The sequence below is a fragment of the Grammomys surdaster genome, unplaced genomic scaffold (genome assembly GCF_004785775.1).
Source record: "Grammomys surdaster isolate TR1022 unplaced genomic scaffold, NIH_TR_1.0 214, whole genome shotgun sequence".
In the NCBI taxonomy this organism is placed as follows: domain Eukaryota; kingdom Metazoa; phylum Chordata; class Mammalia; order Rodentia; family Muridae; genus Grammomys; species Grammomys surdaster.
The window spans coordinates 4,747,492-4,770,640 of NW_021604659.1; the positions used below are offsets into that span (position 1 = coordinate 4,747,492).

The 23,149-nt window shown below is 40.8% G+C and overlaps 1 protein-coding gene across 2 annotated transcripts; it reads left to right on the top strand.

Annotated features, from left to right (window-relative positions):
• Positions 1-3,944: 3,944 nt before the first annotated feature.
• CUNH10orf88 (chromosome unknown C10orf88 homolog) lies at positions 3,945-22,613 on the top strand. Of its 2 annotated transcripts, none has more exons than XM_028772557.1 (6): positions 3,945-4,116; positions 4,710-4,913; positions 5,677-5,749; positions 8,798-9,004; positions 15,114-15,565; positions 21,998-22,613. In XM_028772557.1, the coding sequence occupies exons 1-6, from the start codon at positions 3,953-3,955 to the stop codon at positions 22,230-22,232; spliced, it is 1,335 nt and encodes a 444-aa protein (XP_028628390.1). In that variant the 5' UTR covers positions 3,945-3,952; the 3' UTR covers positions 22,233-22,613. The 2 variants fall into 2 exon arrangements, with proteins under 2 accessions (XP_028628390.1, XP_028628391.1); XM_028772558.1 differs by lacking the exon at positions 21,998-22,613 and adding an exon at positions 19,307-19,513.
• Positions 22,614-23,149: the final 536 nt, after the last annotated feature.

Here is a 23,149-nt window from a genome sequence, read left to right on the forward strand (position 1 = left end):
TAACCTGTTTCCCTTGGTTCTTGCTCCTTCTTTACCCCCAATTTGCCAGCTCCCTCCATTTTCTCTTCAAAATACATTTCCATCTTCAGCCACCATATTAGTTATGTTTCTCATTACCCACAAAGAGCAGTTTAAGCATTTGTTTTGCCTTGGTGTTCAAGAGTACAGTGAGATAAGGCAGGAAAATCGTGCCAGTGGAAACATGATGTAGATTGCCACCTTGTATCCACCAGAAGTAGAGAAAGATGAATGCTGGTGTTCCAGTTGCTTGCTGCTTTCAATTCAATCCAGGACCCCAGTCCATAGTTTGCTCACATTTGGAGTCTTCCCACCTTAGTCACCCCAATTTAGAAAGTTCCTCATATAAACAAGCCAAAAAGAAATTTACTGACACACCCAGAAGCATATCTCATCAGTGACTATCATGCCAGGTTGCAATATTAACAATCACTGCCATCTCTCATTCCTGGGCTCTACAGGTTCATGGTACTATAAATGAAACCATTGCCCCCAGATATGCTCTAAAGTTTGTAATGTATCTCGGTCTGGAGAAAGCCAGTGGGTGTCCAGGATAACAGCACATATTAAATGCATTACCATGAGTATTCCTCCAAAGCAGGAAACATCATCTGAACCCCCACACTCATCCCCCTTTTGGATCTACATTCCTGAAATTCTTCAAATCTTAAGAAGTCAAGAAGCATTATGCTATGTGTAGGCTTTAGGAATATTACTTTATATTAGCTTGCCAAGAGTCACCCACCCATTGTGCTGTATAGCTTTATGTAAGCAAGTCATTTGAGAGGACGGAACTTCAGCTACGAAAACGCCTCCACAAGATCTGGCTGTTGCAGGTGTATAGGGCATCTTCCTAATTAGTGATGGATGGGGTTGGGACCAGCCCATTGTGGGTGGGGCCATCCCTTGGCTGGTGGACTTGGTTCTATAAGAAAGCAGGCTGAGCAAACTACAGGAAGCAAGGAAGGAAGCAGCACTCCTCCATGTCCTCTGCATCAGCTCCTGTCTCCAAGTTCCTGCCCTGTTTGAGTTCCCGTCCTGACTTCCTTCAAGAAATCTGGAAGTGTAAGCTGTTGTGATAAATTTACTGGCTTTGAAATGTATTCTGATTTTGTTTGCATAAAACTGTTACACAATTAGACAAAAGGCCATATTTAACTGCACAACTCCATAATCTCCAACATAACTGTTATCCCTAACAAATCCACTTAAAAACAAAAAGGGGGGAGATGTAGTGATTTGTAGAGTAAAGCCTTTGTGTCTGGTTTTAAGTGAAATGTACAGTAAAGCTATACTAAAATTCACTATGTAGACCAGGCTGGCTTCAAACTCACAGAGATCTGCCTGCCTTCTAAGTGCTGGGACTAAAGACATGCACTGCTACCTCCAGCAACTAACAAATATTCTTAATTATTTCAAAAGGAAAAAAAACCTTTGCAATTTTTTGCATGCTGAGATTTAGGTCAGCTTTGAACCATTGCCATGCAGGCTTTGAAAAGAACCTTAATGTTCATGATTTTTGCTTTGCTGTACTTTTTGTGATATGGCTGCCACCTCTTACCAACTTATTATTCACACAGTAGAACGGTTCTTTACAAGTCCAGAATGATTCCTTATGCCAGCAAGCATGCAGCTGGTAGGGAAAACAACTATGGAAACTGGTTAAGCCTAGGGCTGCAAGGGAATTATAGTACTTCAGAAAGTACATGTTGTACTCAGTTTCATTCTATAACTCAGATTTAAGCTTGGTTGTGAATGATAGTTTTTTTTTCTCCAGAACTATCTAAAAGAAATAGTATTCTAGGAAGAGGAGATTGGAAGGAAGGTAGGGTCAGAGTACAGGAGGCTTTGGAATGCTAAGGTGTAAAGGTCATGTTGGTCGGGTCGTCAGCATCAACCATTAGAAGGGATAGAGGGCAGAGCAAAGGATACAGTGGTGATGAGAATAGGCTCATGATCTTGATAAACTCCCAGATGAAGCTAACACCTCAACACATGACAAGCAGAGATGAAGATAAGAGCTTTCGAGAGGATGATAAAATGGTGATTTATTGGCAGGAGTCTTTTACGATAGGTGCCTAGTTTTCTGATTCATCAGCCTTATTTAAGGAAGTAAAAACCCACAGGTATTGTTAATCTTGCACACAAAACTGCAAGTTAGTGTTTCTAGAGTGTACTTCCGTTTGGACTCTCTACATGTATTCACCTAATTCATAACCAGAGGATCCGGAAATACAGAATAACAGGGCAAGACAGTGCAAAGGTTACTCCGTCTTGTATTCTTGCCGAGCCCAGTTTCAGGTTTATCTAGAATCTGATCTCCTTGGTGGAGAATCCCATGGAAAATTTCTCAACTCTATTCTAGGAACCAAAGGTCAGGATGTCCTAGATAACTTATCTTAGCCTTTGTTGAAACTGCTTGTTTGTGCGGAACCTCCTCCAGCTAACTGTACTTTTAAGTTGCCTGTTTGTGCGGAACCCTCCTTGGTGGCTGGCTAACAGCTTATCTTAGCTTCTGTTAAAACTGCTTACTCTGAGGTGCTCCAATGCAGCAGCCAAGGGAGATACCTTAACTTTAAGGTCTCTTAAAATCCCATGTTCTGGACACTCAGGGGCTGTACCTAGAATAAAGACTTTCAATTGATTATGCACTCTGGGGGGGGGTGTGTGGCTTCCCGTACTATACAGAACAAGAATGATAACCACTTAGAATGAGTGGAATTTCTTTAAAAAAATATAAATTGAGTCTTTTAAAATTAAAGGTTACTGTTTCTAGATTGAGTCTCTGATTTCTCCTTCAAACTTGATGAACTCACTATACATACATTCTGGTGCTTTTCCTTGTTAGATGACATAAGCATGTTCTGAACAAGGGTACACATATAGACTAAAATGAAAATTAAACCAACACTTTTTTTTCTGGGTGATGAACAAAAAGTTCTGGGACAAAACTAGGTTATGGTGAACAAAACTTCCCAGAGATTATACATAAGGCCTCAAACAACTTTGAAATTCAGGTACTCCACATTTCTATAAACAAATTTCTTCCCTCATCTCCAAAGATGTTTAAATTATCTACACAACCCACTTCAGGAAGGTAACTGGGGGCAACTGATACCTAGTTTTCTTTCCTGTGAGTATAAAGTTTCAAGTCCCACTTGTCACCACAGAAAGCTTGACGGTACAATCTACTTCTGCAGAGAGACCGAGGTCCATTATCGGTTCTTGTCAAGGTTATGAGTGAAAAACTCGCAGCTTTGTACCCCCTGGACATTTTTAACTTTGAGATTTCTGCCATTTAGGACGTGCAAGCACGCTCCACCTGGTTGCTGATGCCCAGAAGCCGGGTGTTAGTGGGTTCAGTGTTTAGTGCCTTCTGCCACTCAGCAGTATTCTGCAGTGCGTGACCTGAGGAGTGGAACAACACGATCAGCCGTGGCCGCACTGCTTCAAATGCAGCCCGCGCGGCCTTTACTCCACAGGCTGGCGCAGGAAGGGCTCCCCGGAGTCCTCTTCCGAGGTCCTCAGATTGGGATCTGGTCTTACAGGCTGCTTGAACCAAGGAGACCACAACTATCTGCTTTGGGACTATCCTCAGGGTTCGCAAACCGCCCAGTCTGCCCCAAAGCGTCGCTGATTTTCCAACATGAAAATTTCTTCGTTTCCGCGCGTAGAGTACTGCGCATGCACACGGCACCTGCTCCAGGAGCGGAGGAATTGTACGCACAAGCGCTATCCTGGGTCTTCTCCCGCGAAGATTTTAAACAAACTTCTGGACGTGAGATGAATGCGCATGCGCATGTGTGGTGGCTCCCGGGATTTGAAGGGGAAAAAAAAAAACCGGAAGTTGTGCTGAACCTTCACCTCCACTGGGCACTGAAGGAAACGAAAGCTCCGCGAGAGAAGTTCCGACGCCTGGGCTGGAGGAGACAGAATGGAGACTGCGATCGAAGATGCGGGGCTGGACCGCGGCCCGACTCTGACCTCGTCTTGGGATGCAGCGTGCGGGGCGCTGACCCAAAGCCTCCTTCTTACTCGGACTGGGCCACGTGCCCAAGACTTGGACTTCGAGCAGCTGCTGGAGCCGCCAGCTCCGGGGTGCGCCGGGTCGGGGCCGGGTGACAATCACGCTGCTAAGGAGCCGGGAGGAGGACGGGAGCCGAGACCGGCGAGGGAGCCGAGCGAGGCCCGGCGGGGTGGGCGGAGGGCGGCGGTGCCTGGAGGTGGGCGAGGCTGCGGGCAAGTGGTTTGCGCTGGGCCAGAGAGGCTGTGAAACTCGTGTTCAGGATCCCAGAGTCAGGCGGGACCCCTCCACAGGCTCCTGTTACAGTCCTCCTCGACCTCACCCCGAACTCCCCCAGTCTTCTATTTAGGGGAACAAGAACGGAACAAGATCCACGGCATCTTAGAAAAAGACACATCGTTATTTTTACATTCAGTAAACGCTTTTAATTGCCTGCGAATGAATTAGATATTTGAATAAACTGTCCACGGTCTAGGAAAGGTGGAAGGGAATGAATGCCCTGGCGCCTCAAGTCTGTGCCTTATGAATTCTGCGTGAAGTATCTGTGGGTGTTGGGGAAGGTTCTTGGTTCTCATGGCAAGTAGAAGGAGTTTGAAGGGATCAATGGGTTATGAGTCTACTCAGAAAAGTTCTCTGTGTGATTTTTTTTTTTCAATTTCCTTCTCAGCTCGGATCTGGTGAGTCTGAAAAGCAGCCTGAGCTCCCGAGATGAGAACCCCTGCTTCATTTACTTGAAGTGTGGGCCTAATGGAGGTGAAGAAATCCTTTCGGTTGGCATTCTGAGTTCAGCAAGGAACATGGAAGTATACTTAGGAGAGGAGTATTGTGGAACCAGTCGAGGCAAGAATGTCTGCACTGTCCTGGATGACAGGTTTGTGACTTGTCTAGGTGAAAGTGTTCATATGAATCAGTGTCTTTATTCTCAGCTCTTAATGTTTGTGGATTTTCTAGCATTGCCAGGAGTCATTAGGGGAGAGAAATTAAAAACATGCCAATAGACATAGGTTAGACCACTAAGCCTTCAAATGACAGGGTAGATGAGCAAGCTTATAAATATGGAAATTTAGGGCTAATTAACTGGAAGTAAATTGGCAGGTCACTGATAATTAGTGGAAGAGCTTTATTAGAATGAAGTCCAGGTAAGTATTCTTGTTCCTCTCATGTAACTCAGCAGGATCTGTTTTACAGCCATTAGGCATTCTGAAACTGAATGTTCCATTCTGGAAAGCTCCTTATAATTGGTATATCAAACTAAGACTGTCATGTTAGCCTATTTATCAACCTATTACAAGATGGACAATTTGTGATTTCCCCCCCTTAGTCTCTTACAGGGTTCTGCCCAGATCTATCCTTAATATAATGCAGACTCTGTGTCCTACACATGTTGGAAATGATAGTGGTGTTCACTGAGCTTTAAAATTTGCCATGTGCTACCTCGTTCAGTTCCCACATAGCGATAAGCAGTAAACACTGCTCCTCCAAGCAGTGTAGCACAGTCAGGAGCCTCTTACTCCCTGTGCCTGACCAGGAAAAGGGAATCCCAGAGATGAAAGAATGGCCCTGGGGCATTTGTTCTTAAGTATATGTCAATGCTTACAACCAATAGCTGTTAAAAATGAATTCTTTTATTTTAGAGAAAATGAAAAGATCTTACTGTACAAAAAATACCTAAAATTGGAGTCTCCCACACATGCCTGTAAAATAAAGGTAAGTCATCACTAAATTTAAGATTTAAAGTTAATCAAATTGTTTTTGTTTTTGTTCTGTACATACTTATTTTTTCTTGGTTTGGCAGTACAATTAGTCCAGCTTGGTCCCTAGGTTTAGTCCAGAAATGCTTAGGTGGCTTGTAAAGGGGTATTATTTTCTAAAAAATGATCAATCCTTTAAACATTGACATTCTCTTTAAAGTGTGGTAATTTATATTAGTTACAGAAAATGTTTTGCTAATGTAGTAGTACTATATTTTGAAGCCTTGTGTGTTCTTAGCTGAGCTAAGAGCATTTTAAAAGTCTTTCTCTATAACTATAGTACCATAAAAGGCAGACATTACACTGGCCCTGTGTCTAAAGAATGGAGGAAAAGGTCAAACAAGAGAGCCAGAAGTTCTAAGGAATCTGGACTGTTGTCTTCAGGCTGAATAATATTCATGAAATAGGTATTAGTGATGTTGTCTGAGTTTAGGAATAGGCTCTGAGCTGGAATACTCGAGTGACGTTATAAATACTAACTAAGCTGTGTTACCAAGCAGTACTTTGCCAGTGCCAGCTTGCTTAACTGTTTGGACCTAATTCATGAAGAAAATTAATGGACCTTAGAAACCAAATTCTTGGGTCTTTTATTTTAAATATCTAGAATCATGTTCTTATTATCACAGAAGACTGTAAGACTTAGTTTTAAAATAAGAAAAATAAATGATTTTCATTGAAGAGCTCAGTTCACAAAGCTGGTTATGCCAACATCTGTTTAAGTGGAATAAACTAATAGCCTGTAAAGGCATTTTACATAAAGTAATTTAATTCAGCTAGCATATATTTTAGTACCTGTTGGTAACAGATACTGCACTAGGCATTTAGGAATATCAGTTGAAAATTGAAGTGCCAGCCTCCATGTTGCATCTATTTTAGTAGGATAAGACATGATAATCAAATGTGATGATTATATGTAATATAAAATGTATACTACAGTCTCTGGTTACAGTGGCACAGACCTTTAACTTCAGTACTCGGGAGGCAGAGTCAGAGGCAGGTGTATTCTATGAGTTCAAAGCTAGCCTGATCTGCATAGTGAGTTCTAAAACAAGTAGGGCTACATAGAGACCCTGTTTCAAAAGACAAACAAAAAGACATTGTAGTTGATGGTGAAAAAGGGTCCTGGAGTTATAAAATATAAAGGAAACAGTAGGACCCAGTATGATGACACACACACACACACACCTATAATTCCAGCACCCAGAATCCCAGAAGCATTGTATGTTTGAGGCCTGCTCTATATAGTGAGTACCAGACCAGCCAGAGCTACCTACTGAGAGTCTGTAGAAACTAAAAAGTGAAAATACATAGATAAAAGAAGGGAGGTAATTCTGAGGTAGAATGCACACTTAATGAGTGTTTCCTTAACCATTGAGGACTGTCACAGACTTTTTTGATACCACCCTTGAGTTTATAGAGCCTGAGGTTTTTTGACCCTTGTCTTTGTGACTGGAGTCCATGTGTCTTTCTTTTTTTTTTTTTAAATCTTTTTTTTTTTTTAATTTTTATTTATTTATTATATGTAAGTACACTGTAGCTGTCTTCAGACACCCCACAAGAGGGCATCAGATATCATTGCAGATGGTTGTTAGCCACCATGTGGTTGCTGGGATTTGAACTCGTGACCTCTGGAAGTGCAGTCAGTGCTCTTAACCACTGAGCCATCTCACCAGCCCCCATGTGTCTTTCAAAGTAAATAATTTTTGTAACTGTTCTTTGGAAGTATGTGTTAGTCTGAAGAGAGCTTTCAGTTAGGGAGCCCCTCTGGCATATATGAAAGCTGTGTAAATGTTCCTAATAAAGAATTCAGAGCATTACTTAGTGATACAGAGTAGGTATTTTGGCACACAAACCTCTATTCAAAGTCATCTTATCGTCCCTGTTCAGTGTTAGTATTTGCCCAGGATTGCACAGGTTACGAAATGGCAGAACTCACAATTTAAACTCATGCATGTCAAGCTGGGCAGTGGTGGCGCACGCCTTTAATCCCAGCACTTGGGAGGCAGAGGCAGTTGGATTTCTGAGTTCGAGGCCAGCCTGGTCTACAGAGTGAGTTCCAGGACAGCTGGGACTATACAGAGAAACCCTGTCTCGAAAAAACAAAAAACAAAAAGACCTCATGCATGTCTTACTTAAAGTCATTTCCTTTATAGCATGTATGAAATGTCTTTTGGTTCCGAGACATGCATAGTCTAAACTGCCAGTGTGATGGGAGTATGGCTTAGTGGCAAGCACTGACCAGCATGTGGGAGTTACCATTGTCTCAGTACCCTAAAGGTAATGGGACGACACAAAAAAAACAAAAAATGGAAAATGTATGGTGAAAAAAGCCAGGAGACCTTATACCCACTGAACGTCCTTCACCAGTTAGAAAGTCACCCTGACCTCTGATTTTTATGTAAACCACCCGCTATTAAGTATTAAGATTATTATATATATTATTATGTACACTGCATATTAAGGAGTTCTGGCACCACATCCCTTCCTTTCTGAGCTACAGAAGATGGAATTATGGTTAGGATTTAGATAGATCTTGTATGGACATCTAGGCAGTTTTATTTTATACTAAGTAATATTAAAGCCAACTGGGACATGCTAAGATCTAGGGTTCTTGGGTTTCTTCTTCCCTGGTCATATGGGGGACTCAAATCTGGGATCTTGAGCATGCTAGTCAAATGCTCTACCACTGAGCTATACCACCAGCCAGGTGTGGTTTCCTTTTAATTCCTTAAATCAAGTAAACAAAACTTTTAATAGTCTTTTTTTTTTTATGTCTTGTGTCTTGGAAAGGATTTCTTTATTTAATTAGTTGGTGTTTCCCTCATGATACATTGGAGTTTATTTTCTAACTTTGACTACTATAAAGGAAATTTTAAATGCATTTGAAGTTAATTTATAGACTCTTGAATGCTCTGTCTTATTTTTATAATATGAAGAAGTCTTCCTGAGTGATAGTTGTTTGTAATACCACCGTCATTTCCTAGAATGTTTTGTTTCATCACAGTTGTTATCCTTCGGTGAAAAGCAGTGCGTGCTCGTCAGTAAAGTTGTGGTGCACTTAAGACCACAGTCTGCAAATCCTTCACCAAGCTCTGCTGCTCTGGGATCACGGATAGACCTCGACAATATCCAAAGCATAATGGAGTCCATGGGGTCCAAGTTATCCCCTGGAGCTCAGCAGCTGATGAATATGATTAGGTTTCAGCAGCAGGCAAGTAGAGATGCATTTTATTAAAATTTTAAATGCCGTTTTGAGAAGATGGTTCAGTGAGTTAACCTGAATTCTGGTTCCCAGAGCCTATGTAAAAGCAAGAAGTGTTATTAAACATGTCTATAGTCCCTGTTTTCCTGCAGAAAGTTGGGAGGTAAAGGCATCAAAATTCCTTGAAGTTCACAACCCACTTGGTGGGGTATATGCCTAGTCCCAAAGAGGTGGAAGGTGGGAACTTCAGGTAATCATCTGACTTCAGCTCTCCCCTGCGCGCTCTCTCTCTCTCTCTCTCACACACACACACACACACACACACACACACACACACACGTGTGCGTGCGTGCGTGCCGTTCCCCCCCCCCAAAAAAAACCAGGAAAAAACTCCAAAAACCAAACAATTTTTTAATGTTAGCCTTTAATACAGTAATACAGTGTGTGTCTCTCTGTGTGTGTATTTATTAATTTCTACTACTCACTTAACTGTCTTCTATGTTTTTTTTTTTTTTTTTGAAATTTTTCTTTGGTTTATTTTATTTTATTTATTTATTTATTATATGTGAGTACACTGTAGCTGTTTGGTTTATTTTATTTTTGGTATTTATTTATTTATTTATTATATGTGAGTACACTGTAGCTGTCTCCAGACACCCATATGAGGGCATCAGATCTCATTGCAGATGGTTGTGAGCCACCATGTGGTTGCTGGGATTTGAACTCATGACCTCTAGAAGAGCAGTCAATGCTCTTAACCACTGAGCCATCTCACCAGCCCCTGTCTTCTATTCTTAATTTTTATAGAAATGACATTTTGTAAGCTTGCCCTTCTACAAAATGTTCTGACTGATAGCTTCAGTTCTTCCTCAGATCATTTTAGGCATTGATTCAGCAGTGAACAAGACTCTAGCTTACTCCCTTTTAAGGGTATAAAGGTGATCAGTCAGTGTGTAGCCTATATTTAAGCATTGTATGTGGCAAGTGATGAGATTAAGAAAGGCATATTGACCAGAGACTTTAATCTCAGCACTCGGGAAGCAGAGGCAGGATAGATATCTTGAGTTTGAGGCCGGTCTGGTCTACAGAATGAGTTCAGGACAGCCAGGGCTACACAGAGAACTACCAAGGGGCGGGGCAGGGCGGGGGAAGGTAAGCTGAAGTAAGTTCCATTTCATTTGGGTTATGGGAGAGGAAGGTGGGGTGTTCACGTCTACCTAGAGGTTGGTTACTTTAGAGAAATTGTAGTAATGGGTTTGATCCTCGGCTGGAAGGAGTAGGATCTAGCTAAGAAATGAAAGGAATGAGTAGACAGGAGAGATTTAAAGATGTGGGCTGGATCATAGAGAGCTTTGATGCTGTTTTTAGTGTGTCAATGCTTTTGGCCTATTTTAAAGAGATTTTAAACCACTATTGTGTGGAAGGTAAATCAAAAGAAAGCAAGACTACAACAGAGACCAGCTGTATGTGATTTCCCCACTCATGAGAAATGATGTGGTTTACACTAGTGCTGTAACGTGACACTGGGTTCTGAGATCAATAAGCCAGGAAGCACAGAGTCATTGGGACTAGACAGTTAATACTGCTGTTGAAGGAGAAAGTAAAGTCAGATGAGAAATTGAAGTTTTGAGAATGGCATTACCAGAAATATAAATGGAGCCAAGGGGATGAGGGCACTTGATAAAAGGAGTCTAATTTGGGGCATACAAAATTCAGCTGTGAACAAGGACTTGCCTGGAAGGCGTTATATATAGCATTACAGATAGGATCAGAAGGGGAGGTGGGAGCTGGGTAGAAGGGAGGCTTGGGGGAAGTGTGCCCACAGTAGAAACACTGAACAGAGAGGCTGACACTAGAGAAAAAGACCCTTGCAAAGTAGTTACATCTGGCAAACTGTGGGGAGAGGAAGGAGGCACCAGAAGAACAGAAGGCACCAGTGTTACCAACTAACAGGTGCCATCAGAGAAAGGGGGTTTTAATGCCAGGTGAGCTCCTGTCTTGTCACTCAGTAGTTCTATCTCCTTCAGCTTCACTAAAGTGAGATTAAAGTCATATAATATTTATAATGAAATTCTCTTCACAAAGTTTATGTGATACCACTGTAAAGATCACAGTGTTGATGTGGAAATTTAAGCTAACTACTGAAAAAAAACTTGTAAAGACCACATGGTTTCACTACTGGAGTCAGGGCAGTCCTAGAGTATGGGCAGAAGTAAGACAACAGGAGAACAGAAGATTTTGGAATCTGCAAAAGCATTTTAAAACAAATGGCAGTCTCTGGTTTACTTCCTGTCCAGCATTATCTCAGTTGGATAACGTAGGCTCCTGCATGCTCCTCCTGCTCAACCACAGCCCACCTTCAACATCCAAGCAGAATGAACTCAAAAGGAAGCTCAGCTTCCTGTGTAAAGCCCTGACTTCTTGTCTTTGCATGTAGATATTTGAGTGTCTTGGCCTTCCTTCCTTCTTCAACTTGGCTACAGATCCTTGGGTCCCATATTGAAATTCTGATGTTTCTATTCCTCATAAGCAAACATGTTGCTACCTCAGGGCCTTTATATTCAGTTATTTTCTTTGGCTGGAACTCCCCTCTTGTGATATTATTGTATCTAGTTTTGCTTTGTTTTGTTTTGTTTTTGTGATTTTTTTTCTTTTCCCATAACCCTCAAGACACAGAGTTTCTCTGTAGCCTTGGCTATACTGGGCACTCACCTTGTAGACCAGGCTGGCCTTGAACTCAGAGATCCACCTGCTTCTGCCTTGATAGTGCTGGGATTAAAGGCAGGTGCCACCACTGCCCACTGTATCTATTTTCTTACTGTTCTTACTACTCTAATTTCACCTTAATCATTATACCCTTAATGACACCTTTTCTGTCACCCAGTTTAGAGTAGCACATCCCTCTTAATTTTTATCATAGTTTTATTTGTATCTTTCTGACCACTTCGTTACTGTTTTTCTCACTAAATTGAGATTAAAGTTGCATGCAGAGAGTTGTCTGTTTTCTTTATGGCATTGTGTGTATGTATACATATATTGCCAGTTTGGTTTATCATGAATACTTTTTTCATTGCTTCTGGGAGTGAGTTTAAATAACAATAGTATATAAAACACATTATGGAGGATTCGATAGTAGCTGAGTTCGGGAGGCATTGAATGCAAACAGTTTTTTTCCCAAGCTATTTAACATAAAGAAGAAATTAGAAGGTGGACATATAAAGAAATATTAAGGATAGTGGAAATACTTATCCCTTTTTAGGAGTACGACAGTTTTATTTTTCTTTTCGATTTGTTTTAGATAGGGTCTCTATGTAGTCTGGGCTGATCTAGAACTTGGTCTGTAGACCAGGCTGGCCTCAGACTCACAGAGATCCTTCTGCTTCTGCCTCCTGACAACTGGAATCAAAGACATACTACATACTACCACCATGTCTGGTTTTAAAGTATGTTCTACAGAGTGCAGAGTTTTTCTAATGTCTTCAGAAGATTGACTCCAAGCCCTTGCTTCTTATCTACTAAATTCAACAGGATGGAGTTCAAGAATCAGTATTTTAGATGGTGACTTCTGAGGCAAAGTTCATATGTATTATATATTCTCTGAGTAGATATTAAAAAAGCAAAAAAGCGATTATACAAGGATTATGGAGATGGTTAGAGGAGAGTAATGAGTTAAATATAATTAGCTCACTAATTTCTGTCTTAAAATCTTGACTGGAAAAATTACATTTATTTCCTGGTTTTATTCTATTAATAATAAGTTTTCTATCCCACAAGTTTCACTCAAAGAAAATTACTGGTGGAAAACCAGTGTTTTTGCTGCTGTCATTCTGTTCCTCAGAGGTAACCAAGGCAGCAGTTTGTGTGTGTCCTTTGAGTTTTCTCTGTGCATGGAAACACATGGAAGGGCTGCCTCCTTGACAGTCACAATGGTAGGTTACTACCACGTACCCTGTGGCCAGGGGTTCTGGAGCCCACAGTTGATCTTTTCAACCACATGCTAGTTATATTTTTAAATGTGTGAGGGATTTCCATGCTGTTTTCTACTACTGCATTTTACATTACTGTTGGCTAATTTTTATAGTCAGTGAATTCTTACAGATAACCAGACAGGATATACTGTCAAAAAGGATTGCCTTTAGCCAATATTTTTACATTTATGATTATCTATTTTTTTCTGTTAAGCTAATGATAACCCTTGATTGTGACATGAACTATAGTGTAAATAACATTACTGTTAGTATGTACTTACCAATTCCCTAGTGCACACTTTTTAACTATAATAAAGAAATGGAATTTCAGTTATGATTGAATAAAGCTGCAAGCTAAAGGAAAGATATCTAATGTTATAGCTGTGTAAATATATATGCTTTGTTGTTGTTGTGGGAATATGTTCAGGTTTATTCAAAACTGACATTTAGTAGAACAGGATGAGTTAATAACAGGGTAATATTTCTCTAGAAGGAGCTTTTTGAAAAATGAAATTCAGCAAAGTTAGGTGGAGACTGTCTATTGCAGATACCACCTCAGCCCCAACCTCTGCTTCCCTGACCATTAGCCTCCTTTCCTCCTTGATTTTTTTCCCTAACGTATTTATCATCGTCTTCATCCTATGATATATTCCCTCCCTCCCTTGGATCTTCCCGTACTTATGTATCACGTAGGCTCCATGAGGTCAGGGAATGTAATTTGGTTTGCTCACTGATGTATTTCTTACACTTGAAATGGAACATAGCACAGAGGGGACTTCTGGTAAACATTTGCTAGATAAATGCCTTGCAGCTCTGGCCTAGCCTTGTGATAATATTTAGAACATTTAGATGAACATATGAACATAGATTTTTCAGCTAATCTCGATTACCTTTTGGACTGGTCTCTGAAAAGCTGTTGACCAGCCATAATGGCATCCATCATTGGCATCTATGTTTTGAAGTTAAAGTTAAATCATTTGTCTGACAGTGTTCATTGGACTAGAGGTATTTTACTTTTCTTACTGGAAAAACTGAAAGGCGCACTAGAAAGGTAGTGCAGGCTTCTCCTTAACATAAGCCAGGCTCATCTTATAGTAAGTTTAGTTATGGCTCTAGAATATAATGCTTATTATCCTAAAAATGACTAAAGCAAATGCAGCCAAGGTCATTTTAGTCATCAGAAATGTCACAAATGTACCCATAGAACATCTATTTCTATAGTGTAACTGTCTACCTTGTAACCTTTATGAAAACTCATTGCAAAAGATATGGTGATGTAAAATGAATAGTTTATATTAAAAATATATAGTTCAAATATTAATATATAACAGTTTATTATATGTAAAAAGTTTATATATCTAAAGATTACAGGTTGAACTTTGAGAAGATTAACTGGGGCTAGAGAGACGATTCAGCAGTGAAGAGTACTTGCTGCGCATGTGGCAGGTCCTGTTCTCAGCGTCAACATCAGGTGGCTCACAAGTGGTAGAAACTCTAGTTCCGGAGGCTGACCCTTTCCTTGCCTTGTGGGCACCTGCACGTACCTGGTGCAAACACACATGCTCAGGCACACACGCATATGCATACAAATAAAAATTACAGAAATCTAAAAGAAAATGATTAACCATTGTGACTGATTAATACTATACTGCCCTAAGAAAGCAGTGAAAGCATTACAGACTGCTAGTAGATTTTACCATCATAGGAGTGTATATTTTAATATGTTCCTTAGAAAAGCTACAGTGAACTGATTAAGAGGAGTTTAGGTTGGACTGGAGAGATGGCTTAGATGTTATGAGCACTGGCTGTCCTGAGTTCAGTTCCCAACAACCACATGGCAGCTCATGACCATTACTATAATGGGATCTGGTATCCTCTTCTCGTCTGTAAGCAGACATACAGACAGAGCAAATAAAATACATAAATAAATGGTTTTTAAGAAGAGTAGGTCTATATCTCAACCCTGTCACTTACTGACTTGTTTCCTTGGGCAAGACCTTTCCCTTGGTGACCTCTCGGTGACATTGATCAGTATCAGCTCTCTTCATGGAAATGCACGATCAAAGGAAGAATGCACAGTGCCTGACTTGTAGCAACCACTCCAGAGGCTAGACTTCACTCTTTAATATTTACTTGTTTTCCTTGTCCAGAACTGTCTTCCCCTCGGGGATCAGCTTCAGTCGGTGTTGGGAACGACAGGACACAAGCATCTAATGGCACTGCAGTCTTCACCATCTTCAGGAGTCTTAGACAAGGCATCCTCTACACCTTTTCCTTTTAGAACTGGATTAACACCTTCAGCCATCACTGAAAATTTAAAGGCTTTTATTGATAAAAGCACACAGCCATCTGGAGAAGGAAGTACCACAAACCATGATGAGTGTCACCTTACGCCACAAAACCATTTCCTTGAAAGTGATCTTAAAAACGCAGTGTCTTCTTTTTTACCAAAGAAGGCAAGTGGCAACTCAAATGTGCCCAACTCTGAGTTGCTGCCTTTTCTCCAGAATTTATGTAGTCAGGTCAACCATCTCCGTGTGGGACATAATGCCAGGTGGCAAGAAAACATCTCCAAACCCCAAGAGGGCATTGTCGGTGTTCCGTAAGTATTTTAAGTCAAATACAGTTGAGATTTGGGAGAGTCAGATGAAGGGAAGCAGATTTGCCTCAGGTGCACTGCCTCATGAGCTGTTTTCAGCATATCTAGCCATCATTGACATCACTTACTAGAATTAGGATAGAAGGGAGTGCGTTGAAAGAAATGGCTAGATTGGCGTTGCATGGGTTTCAGGCATTTGTGGAAGAGTTCCAGCGATCAGCCAATGGTTGCAATAGAAATCTGTGTGCATGAATTTGGAGAAAACATGAGAATTTATAATTTTTGATTAGGTTTGTTATGCATGTCACTGTAAGAGATTACCTTTATAGCCCGTGTTTGTTTCAGGCTACTTTATTGTCAGAAACTGTAGTGGTATGGGAATTACTTATAGTGCAGAACCTCTTATCCTCTGGCCTCAATACATTATCTTTGCAGCATCTATTTGATTAAGGTGGCCAAATGGCATATTCCTAATCCTTTTCACAGGTATAGTTTGTCAAAATGTTGTTCTAGTTGAAATACAGGACTTTGGTCATAGTTCATATTAACCTACTGTTTAATCTGTTTTAGTTTAAAGTTTACATCTGGAAATGATACTTTTATTAGTTTGGAAGTAAGCATCACCAACCAACATGATTACATCAGCACTCACACTAGCTTCTACCGACAATAGCAGAATAGCTTTTTCATGTCTGTGGAAGATTCACAGAAATATATCTCAAGTCATAAACCAGCCTCACCAAATTTAAGAGGACAGAAATCGTAGAAGGTATTTTCTCCAACCATAAAGACAGATAAGAAATCACTTAACAGTAAAGGAAAGACAGTAAGAAAATTTCCAAACACTTGGATGGTTAAGCAACCCAGTTTATGTGTTCCAAGAAGTCCAGGAGTTGGAGAAATGGCTCTGTTGGTAAGGTGCTTGCAGTGCAGGAATAAGGACCTGAGTTTCAGGCCATAGCACCCATTTAAAAAAAAATACAGCCTGAGTGTGGTGGTGTGTGCCTATAACCCTGGTCCTGAGGAGACACAGACAGGAGTACCGAGGGGATTGCTGGCCGGCTAATCTCACTAAATCAGTGACCTCTGGGTTCTGTGAAAGACTCTGTCTCAACAAATGTGTCAGAGTGACAGAGGTAGACACTGACTCTCAGCCTTCTGTTCTAAAGCTCATGTGTACATACACGTGTGCATCCACGTGGCGTGGGCACGTGCACGTGCACGTGCGTACAGCATGCGCATCAGACACAAAAGATGTCTCAACACAAGTGTTTTTAAAATACATTAAGCAATTTGGAGATGAGAGTTTGTGGGCTGTAGTTAAAGAAGCAATGACAAGGGTCTGTAGTGTCATATGCTGTCAGTGAAGATGGCTGTGAGGACAGTGACACCAAACTACCCTGAAAGAATGACTGGAGAGATTGGGCTGGAGAGATGGTTCAGCAGGTGAGAACAAGTGTTGCTTTAATTCCCAGCACCACATAACTCACAACTCTAACTAGCCTGTAACTCTCGTCCCAGTATTTCAGTGCCCTCTCATGACCTCTGTGGGCACCAGGCATGCATGGAACATACGTGTACATGCAAGCAAAATACTCATACAATACTAAAAAAAAAACCTTCAAGTTAAACAATCAAATAGTAGTCCTAACACATTAAAAGACTGAATTAAAAGTCTGCTGGTGGCACAAACTTGCAGTGCCAGCATTCGGGAAGCCAAAGGAGGAGGTTCACACAACAGGAAAACAATAAAGAGACTAGTGAAATAAAAAGGTGATTCTCTGAAAGTTTCATTAGCGTTGGTAAGCTTCTATTAAGACTAGACAATGAGCCGGGCAGTGGTGGCGCACGCCTTTAATCCCAGCACTTGGGAGGCAGAGGCAGGCGGATTTCTGAGTTCGAGGCCAGCCTGGTCCACAGAGTGAGTTCCAGGACAGCCAGGGCTACACTGAGAAACCCTGTCTCGAAGGAAAAAAAAAAAAAGACTAGACAATGAGGGAGAAGATACAAGCACCAATATGATTTGCAGAGGGGACTATCACACACAGCCTTGGCATCTTACAGGTAGTAAGGGGCTGTGAGAGTAACTTAACACTTGCAACTTTAATGCCTTAGAGGACGTGGATTAACTTTTCAAAAAATGCAAGCTACAGGACACAACTTATCTACACAAGTAGATAATGGAATGACCTGATAGTCACTACAGATGCTGAATTTGTAGTGGGAGGGTGTTACAGTTTGAATGTGGTTTGCCCCCATGTTGAAGGTTTAATTTCCTCTTAGTGCAGTGGGTCTCTACCTTTCTAATACTGAAACCCTTTAACACAGTTCCTCATGTTGTGGTGACCCCCAACCATAAAAATATTTTGTTACTACTTTATAACTGTAATTTTACTACTACTGTGAATCATAATATAAATATCTGGTATGTGAGTATCTAATGTGTGAGAACTGCTGGCTTCGTGGACCCAGTCATTCTGTGGTAATTGGATCAGCAGGGCACTCGGACTGATGGAATTGTACTTTAATACCATTGTTTAGAGATGATAGGAAGGGGCTGAGGTGGAGGAAATAGGTCACTGGGGCATGGTTTTGGAGGATGTCCCATCCCAGGCCCTTCCCAGTTTCTTCTTTTCTAGTATCTGGTCACTATGAGGTGAACCACATTGCCCTGGCCTCTCCCATATACGCTCTACATAACCTCAGGTCCACAGCAGACTGTGGGCTGAAAACTCTGAAACCAAGAGTCAAGTAAACCTGATGTTTAATCTCAGATATTATTACAGGGATGAAAAGCCAACTAACACATGAATGTTTATGAAAAGAAAAATCCTGGTCCAGATAGTTCCACTAGAGAATTCTGCCAAACATTTAGAGAATACCAGTTTTTACATAATCCAAAAAATCAAAGCAGAAAAAGACTTCTTACTTTATGAAGCTGCTATTACCCTTGTACCCAACTAGTTTCTACATAACTTTAAATAAATAAGATATATGTAAATACATATTTTAAATATCTATGAAATAATTATATCTGACAAATAATTATATGGGATCTGTGAACTGGAAATTATAAAAAATATTAATAAAGGAAATTTTGAAAAAGCCTAAAATAATGGGAGACATGCCATGTTGTTACTTTGTAAAAGCAACAGTCCTCCTCTAGTTGATATATATACCTGATGTAATCCTATCGAGGGCCATCATGATTTTTTTATAAGTATGGAGGAGATGATTCTAAAACTTGGAATTAGAAAGCTCTATAAAGTAGAAAGATAACTAGAAAAAAAATTTAAAAAGAATAAAGCAAGAGAAATCATTTCTCCACTTTCGGACATGCTACCTTGGTAGTATCAGGTGTGGTACTAGTGGGAAGTGTGACCCACAGGTGGATAGCCAGAAACATAAAGGAGGCTTGGCAGCATTGCAGCTCATTTGAGGAAGAGCGGTCATAAAGGTGGTGCTAAGCCAGTGATCTCCACAGGCAAATATAAACCCAAACCTAAACCTCACACTTCTGTGAAAATGAACACAGATGGCCTACTCCCAAAAGTAAACAAACATTCTAATTATATGGGAGAAACACCTGGAGACTTAGGAAAAACTAAATACACTGTCAATAACATGATCAACAAAACAAATGATGTGTAGACCCCAGCAAAATGTCAAACTTGATGATTTTAATATAAACTGGAAGAAAATGTTTATAGATCACAAATCTAAGAAATGGCTTGTTCTTAACAGAAAGAAATGGCACAAATCAGCGTTTAAAACAATACTAATTAAAGTGCAGAAGATAGGGATCTTCTCACCGGGAGGAAGCTGTGATAGAAGCCGATGAACACAAAGAGTGGCCAGCACTGCCTTCACTGTTGCCAGGGAAATGCTTATTAAAACCAGAGGAATGCTGTGTGTTTCTTGGAATGACTAGAACTTAAAAATGCTCACAAGGACATGGAGAACTAGATCTCTCACAGCTTGCTGCTGGAATCAAAATGGTCAGTCACCCAAAAATGTTTTGGCAAGTTGAACTACTCAGATGCACATTATGTGACCTGACAGACATATTCCTAGGCATTTATCCTAGAGAAATGACATTTTATGGCCATAAAAAAATGCAGTGAACAATTGCATTCATAGAACAATAAAGTTCATAGAAGCTTTATTGTAATAGTTGTATTTTGTAAGAGATGATTCAAGAACTGTTGTATTCACACTGTGGAGTGGTAATCAGCAATTATTAAAAACAACCACCTAAATGGCTTTCAGCTGAGAGGTGAGAGACACCAGCGACTCATGCGGCCACGTAGCAGATGGGAGAGAGCATACTAGTAGGAATTAGGAGCCGAAGGCGACATCTTGACTGGTGTTTTGGGAAGATAAATAATGTGTACATAATAAAATGGCACAGTGTTAAATATATATTTGGTAATATGAGTTTTGATGTTCCTAAGTATGAAAATAAGCAAAAACTTAAGTGAAAATTTTTTATTTTTTAATATGTGCAAACCTACATATACATATATGTGGTGTGTGTGTGTGTGTGTGTGTGTGTGTGTGTGTGTGTGTATAGCTTTTGGCTACAAATTTCTGTGTATTACCTTACAACATGTAACTAGTAAGACCACTGAGAGCAAAGCAAGGTAATGTCTGAAGTGCACATATTTATACACTAGCTCTACCACCTTAGGACATTCTAGGGAAGAGAAGAGTCACTGCTACCATTTCTGCAAGCTCTGAGAGCAGTGGCAAGCAGTGGCATTACACTTCATGTATGTTTGGAAAATCCTACTGTGTGTTCACAAGAGCTTAAGGATGAATGAGTAGGATACCACCAGTCTATTAGCATAGAAATACTATGGACCTCACTGAGTCCCTGCAGGAGAGATGCAAGGTTTGTAGGCCCCACTGTGAGGTTTACTGTCCTGGTGTTCACTGAATACAGCAGCCCTTTCCTAAAACCTTAGTAGTTTTTATGAGACAAATTCTCATGTAGTCCAGTGTCTTAGTTACTTTTTATTGCCATGGTAAACACCATGGCCCAGTCAACTTATAAACAACAACAACAACAACAAAAAGCAATTTAATTTGGGAACTCATGTTTCCCAAGGGTTATAGCCATGCACATCACAGTGGGGAGCATGGCAGCAGGCAGGCAGGCTGACTGAGATCTTACAGTTGACCTGTAAGCACTAGTCAGACTGAGCTAACTGGCAATGGCATGGACTTTTGAAATCTCAAAGTCCACACTCTCCTCCTAAAAGGCCATACCTTCTGATTCCTCCCAAACACTGGAGACCAAACTTTCAAATCTGTGAGCCTGTGGGGGCCATTCTCATTCAAACTGCCACACCCAGGCAAGCCTCCAATTGTCTAGCATGAACTTTTGATCTTTTTGGCTCCTTTCCCAAGTGCTGGAATTAGAGGTGTATGCCGCACCTTGTGTTTGTGTATGCTTACATGTGAAGCATGTTCAGCATGTGGAAGGAAGCCAGAGGACAACCTCAGGTGTTGTTTCTCAGAAGCCATCCACATTGTCTTTTGAGATACGATCTTTCACTGGCCCAGAGCCCTCTGACCAAACTTGACTGGCTGGCTAGTGAGCCTCTGAGATCCTCTTGTCTTTTATCTTTACCTACCCAGTGCTGGGATTTTAAGTTCACACTACCACATCTGGCATGTCTGTGTGAATTTACATAGTGTGTATTTGTGTATGCATGAGGTGTGCATGTGTGGGTAGAAGGGAGAGGTTACTTTGGGATGTCTTCTTCAATCATGTCCCATCTTTGTTTTTGAGACAGAGTTTCTTACTGAACCTGCAGCTCCCTGATTTGGCAAGGTTAACTAGCCAGCCAGTGTCAGGCATCCTCTTTCTGCCTCCTCAGCACAGGGATTATAGATATAGGCTGTAGCATCAGGTTTTTTATGGAGTGCCAGGGATATGAACTCAGATCCTCATAGTTGTATGGTAGTAGCTTTCCCAACTGAGCCATCTCCCTAGCCCTAGCTTTTAATTTTAATTTTTAATTTGGATTATGAGACTCTAACTTGGGTCTTGAAGCTTGCAAGGCACAGCTCTTAGTGACTGAGCTGCTGTTTCCCCTGCCCCTAAGCCTGGTCTTTTGCAGTGCTAGAGACCTAATCCAAGGCTTGTTGCATACTGGAAAATCACTGCAGCCTCAGAGCTACACCGTGAGCTTGTTTTTGGAGGGGTTGTCTTTGCTTTCTGTTGTTTTCAGTTGTCTAGACAAAAGCACGAGCATGTTGTGCGTTCAGGACGGTGGCCACTGCTGTAGGTTTTAGAGCTGGAAATGAGCCCCGAGGAGATGGCAGTTTGAGGCCAGTGTTGGTGGTGTAGTGTGGCTGACATTTGGGGCCCAGTTGTTTTTGTCATCACATAAGAGAAAATTAATACACTTTAAATTTTATTTTTAGGATGGAAGAGCAGCCTATTTGTTCCTACTTGGAAAAGATTCTTTCTAAAAACATGGAACTGATGGAAAAGAAGCTTATGGACCACATTGATGAGAGGCTCTACCAGCTCCAGGAACACATAGATGCTAAAGTGGCGTTGTTAGTGGACTTGCTGCGAAGCCCCAACTCCCCACCCCCAGGGATGCCTCTGAGACACTGTGACTCCAGAGAAGGACTTTCCAACGGAGAAAGATAAGCTATGCACATGCAGTTATTGCAGATATTTATTATATATTTATTACAAAGCCAGAATCCAAAAAAGGTTATACAAATCAAGTCTTTAAGGTCCTTTGAAGGACTTGTCTTACATGAAGTGACCTCAGTGCTTGTTTGCATTGCGCTTGTTACTGTAGATCCAGCTCTGTGCGCCAACAGCTATCCTGATACAGTCTAAGTTATTCTGCTTGCTGTATTTTTACTCTTACAGAAGTGTATGCTTGTGTTGCTCAACTGTTTTGGATGTTTAAGGACTTCTAACACAACTTGTTAGTTTGTATTGTGTATTACATGTGTGTGAAGTGGATTTTTTATTTATACAGATACCTATAAAATACAGTCTCAGGAGTATGAAAAGTAATGATAAGATACTCGATTTGTTTTCTAATTATTTTTGGAAAGTCTGATACTTGGGCTCTTTCAGATTACCGGTTTACACTTGCCATTGTTTATCTGAGATGACTGTGTTCCATGCTCGGGCTGTTTGAGATAGTTTACACAGTCAGGGTAATGCTGCTTGTTCATTAGAGTGCAGCTGTAGGTAGCACATTTTCAGTCCTGGGATTTCAGATTTGGTGCTGTAGGTAAAATGGAAGGAAATTCTCTTCTGGAACTGGCAGGTTCTTCTCGTCATGTATAATGTGTGACATCTGAGAATCTAAAATGAGGGTTAAGATATGAATCCAGGGGTCTGCAGTCCCAGCAGACTAAGTTTTCAGAACGTAACTGTTATTTGTGTTGGTAATACAGCCGTGCCTGAAGGGATTACTCTGAAGACCACCTGTAAGTGAATAGGTTTCTTTTCAGCTAATTCGATTAAGTTGGGTTTTGTTTTTGTTTTTGTTTTTTAAAGAGGGATATTTTGTACTTGTCTATTGTTTTGACAAACTGATGATT